At 38.3% G+C, this 1,020-nt stretch overlaps 1 protein-coding gene across 1 annotated transcript; it reads right to left on the bottom strand.

The window, feature by feature from the left end:
- LOC111390177 (mannosyl-oligosaccharide 1,2-alpha-mannosidase MNS1-like) lies at positions 1–973 on the bottom strand. Its single transcript, XM_023015184.1, has 4 exons — positions 851–973; positions 693–773; positions 417–587; positions 1–317 (listed from the first exon to the last, which is right to left on the bottom strand). The coding sequence occupies exons 1-4, from the start codon at positions 947–949 to the stop codon at positions 69–71; spliced, it is 600 nt and encodes a 199-aa protein (XP_022870952.1). The 5' UTR covers positions 950–973; the 3' UTR covers positions 1–68.
- Between the last annotated feature and the right edge of the window lie 47 nt (positions 974–1,020).

A 1,020-nucleotide genomic window follows, 5' to 3' on the forward strand; every position in this document is an offset into this window, starting at 1 on the left:
TCTTCAGTTCTTCATGTCAATGAAGCCTTGAATTCAGAACGGGAATCAATGATATATAACAAAATTTCCTAATTGCCTCTAAAGCGCCCTTCTTTCCTAGCTCGTGATAGGGTCTCTGAATTATGTTGTCCTCCTGAGACTCCCGACTTCTCTACCTGGTCGTGCCGGGTGACTATTTTTATAGGGTGAGCTTCTGTGTTGAAAACCCACTCATCCAATGAAATGACCGAAGGAGGTGAGAAAAGAAGATAGAAATATTTAAGTGTCTCTGCGAGGAAAAAACTTTGCATCATGTTGTCTTTTACACCAGTATTAACCTGAGAACACCAACAAGGATATGAGTAACTAAAAAATGGTTTCATCATCAACCCATCCCCCGAAAACCTGTACAGGAACACAAGTTAAGATGTGCTTACGTCCTTTAATCCAACATATCCTGTCTCTATGCGGGAGTTCTTTTCAAATGCTTGAAAGATGTTCCATCCCCACTCCTGATATGTCTTATTACCAGTCAAGCGCCAGAGGTAAAAGAGTGATTCAACTGTCTCGGGCCTTAATATGTTCCATGATGTTCCCACACTTATATCCTGAAAATTGTACGATCACAGAAATGAATAAAAAGGTAAGATCCTTACTTGGAAGTTAATGCATAGTTTTACAAATATTGGAAACCAAATAACCATAAAGACCACCTGTCCTGAATTAAAGTAGTAGTTCTCCCCAGCCAATTTCGTAGGTGTTGATTGGTAGAAATTATAACATGTCCAAGCAAGCTTCACAAGGAGGTCAAAGTCATTCCCTCAAAAACTTCAAATAGGAGTCTTCAACTTAAAATATTTGTATAATATACCTCTTCTGCCAATGATAAGAACTTCCTAGCCTCATCAGGACCATAGCCAGTAGATCCTAATGCTAACATCCCTGGAGCAAAACATGCGAGTTCATCCATCTGAATAGCAAATGAGAAAATCACATAAAACCATTTTATCCTTTTCGATCATAAGATATGAAAAAAAAAAA

This window comes from Olea europaea, unplaced genomic scaffold (assembly GCF_002742605.1).
Source record: "Olea europaea var. sylvestris unplaced genomic scaffold, O_europaea_v1 scaffold6568, whole genome shotgun sequence".
NCBI classification, from domain to species: Eukaryota; Viridiplantae; Streptophyta; class Magnoliopsida; order Lamiales; family Oleaceae; genus Olea; species Olea europaea.